Source organism: Myotis davidii, unplaced genomic scaffold (genome assembly GCF_000327345.1).
Source record: "Myotis davidii unplaced genomic scaffold, ASM32734v1 scaffold31, whole genome shotgun sequence".
NCBI lineage: Eukaryota > Metazoa > Chordata > Mammalia > Chiroptera > Vespertilionidae > Myotis > Myotis davidii.
The window spans coordinates 3,488,714-3,491,082 of NW_006283639.1; the positions used below are offsets into that span (position 1 = coordinate 3,488,714).

The window sequence follows — 2,369 nt, forward strand, 5'->3', positions numbered from 1 at the left end:
TGCCAAGAACCTACAACCAAGATTACTTTATCCAGCAAAGCTATCATTCAGAAGTGAAGGTCAGATAAAGAGCTTCACAGATAAGGAAAAGCTAAAGGAGTTCATCACCACCAAACCAGGATTATATGAAATGCTGAAAGGTATCCTATAAGAAGAGGAAGAGGAAGAAAAAGGTAAAGATACAAATTATGAACAACAAATACGCATCTATCAACAAGTGAATCTAAGAATCAAGTGAATAAATAATCTGATGAACAGAATGTACTGGTGATTATAATAGAATCAGGGACATAGAAAGGGAATGGACTGACTATTCTTGTGGGGGAAAGGGGTGTGGGAGATGCAGGAAGAGATTGGACAAAAATCGTGCACCTATGGATGAGGACAGTGGGTGGGGAGTGAGGGCAGGGGTGGGGCGGGAACTGGGAGGAGGGGAGTTATGGGGGGAAAAAAGAGGAACAAATGTAATAATCTGAACAATAAAGATTTAAATAAAAAAAATTAGAAAAGCAAGTTCATTTATTCCAAACCAGAAATATATATGTATAACTTATGCAAAATGTTCAAAATTTCAATCATGTAAAATATTTTTCTTAAACATGAGAAAAGATCAATCTCAGAGTTAGAAATAAAAGTATTTTCATATTGCCCAATTGCTATTCTCTCCCAAGAAAAGTGGGACATGGATGGGAAATTATTAGCTAATATTTGAAGATATTGTTCTTTCTGATGTGGAAATAGAACTTGTTTTTAAAAGCTAACTAGACTTACATGCTTGGACAGTTAACTTCCCTGTTGATGAGCTCATTGCTGAAAAACAAAATAGAACAAAGAATAATAATTTGACATTCTCCTGATTGGCCTCCATGACCTGAAATTATCAGGAAGTGCTGACCATATATGGATTCTAGACAGAATTCTAGAGTCAGCAGAATGGCTACTAGATATACCAGATATATGCACAATTTTTGTAGAGACTAATAGGCAACCTCCAATTAGGTGCATAATACCTCAAACAGTGGATGATTAGGGCACAAATAGTGAAGATTAAAATTCACAAATAGTTTATATTCCTACAGAACAGTGGTTTTCTAATGGTGTAGAAAACACCCTCTTTGGATTTCACCTTAGAAGAAAGAAAAATCTATCTCTTCTCCATCTCATTTCCTCATTTTATTTCTCAGCAGAAAGCACATTTGATAGCATTTAAAAATTAGAAAAGCAAGTCCATTTATTCCAAACCAGAAATATATATGTATAACTTATGCAAAATGTTCAAAATTTCAATCATGTAAAATGTGGGGAACTAGGGAGCAAGTAGGTGGGGTTTTGAGGCTTAAACCCAGCCTCAACCAGAGAAGGTCTGCTTTTATCTCTTCTGTTTAAGAGTTCACAGAAGGCTTTCTCTGGTAAAAAGGTTTAGGATAATAATAATAATAATAATAATAATAATAAATTAAAAACACATTAAAACACCCATGTGAACTGTACTTAAAATACTTCTAAAACATAGTTCCTAAATTATCAAAATTATTTTTTCTGAAGAGTAAGCTATTGTGTATTCTTATCCAACATCAATTATTGAACATAAACTAAGATTAAATTCTGTTAATTTCCAACAAAGTTAGGGATCTGATAAAGAAAACATGAATACTTAAACTTAAGTTGGTGGAAGGTTGCCTGAATACTGATGATTTTCAAGATAAAATTGCTTGCTGAGCAGAATGAAGATAAACTTTTACAAATTTCCACCAATGGTATGTTTAGACTCATGTTGTTTGCATTTAACTTCTCATTGTGCAAAATAAGAAATTTTACCCACCTTCTATAAGTCCCACTTGAAAAACTAGTGATGATGAACTCTGTAAATTGGGGTTTTGAAAATATTGAATTCAAAGATTCCCTTAAAGGCATGCCCAAGTTATTATATGGTGAAGAATCAATTTTTCAGGACACATTCTCAATGTGTATTTTATATCAGTTAATCAATATGTAATTGTTTAACTTGGTGCCAGGCATGCCTCCACCCCCTCCTCCAGAACATTACAGAGGAAAAGGCCTGTGCTCAAGCACAGCGATCCGTATGCTGAGGAGGGCCCGCCCTGGGTTCCAAGGTCTCATTTGGAAGGAACTCAATTTTCTGTCAAATATTATTTTTAGCAAATTTCTTATTTCACTTAAAAAAAACAATTTAAAATCCCACATGGTAGTAATGCACTAAAATGGAAAATAGTATAATGTTAGAATTATATATTGATGGGCCCTCTGTGCATGACAGGGGGGAGCTCCCCAACCCCCTGATCGAGCCTGCTCTGTGCGTGACAGGGGGCAGCGCCCCAACCCCCGGATTGGCCCTGCTCTGTGCGTGA

General features: G+C 35.5%; 1 protein-coding gene across 1 annotated transcript in view; it reads right to left on the reverse strand.

Moving 5' to 3' along the window:
- Positions 1 to 2,369, reverse strand: part of TMPRSS11A (transmembrane protease, serine 11A) — a 43,992-nt gene that overhangs the window by 13,733 nt on the left and 27,890 nt on the right. Inside the window, exon 6 of the mRNA XM_015565786.1 lies at positions 763 to 810. Coding sequence (XP_015421272.1) covers positions 763 to 810 — 48 coding nt within the window. The remainder of the gene's footprint in view (positions 1 to 762; positions 811 to 2,369) is intronic.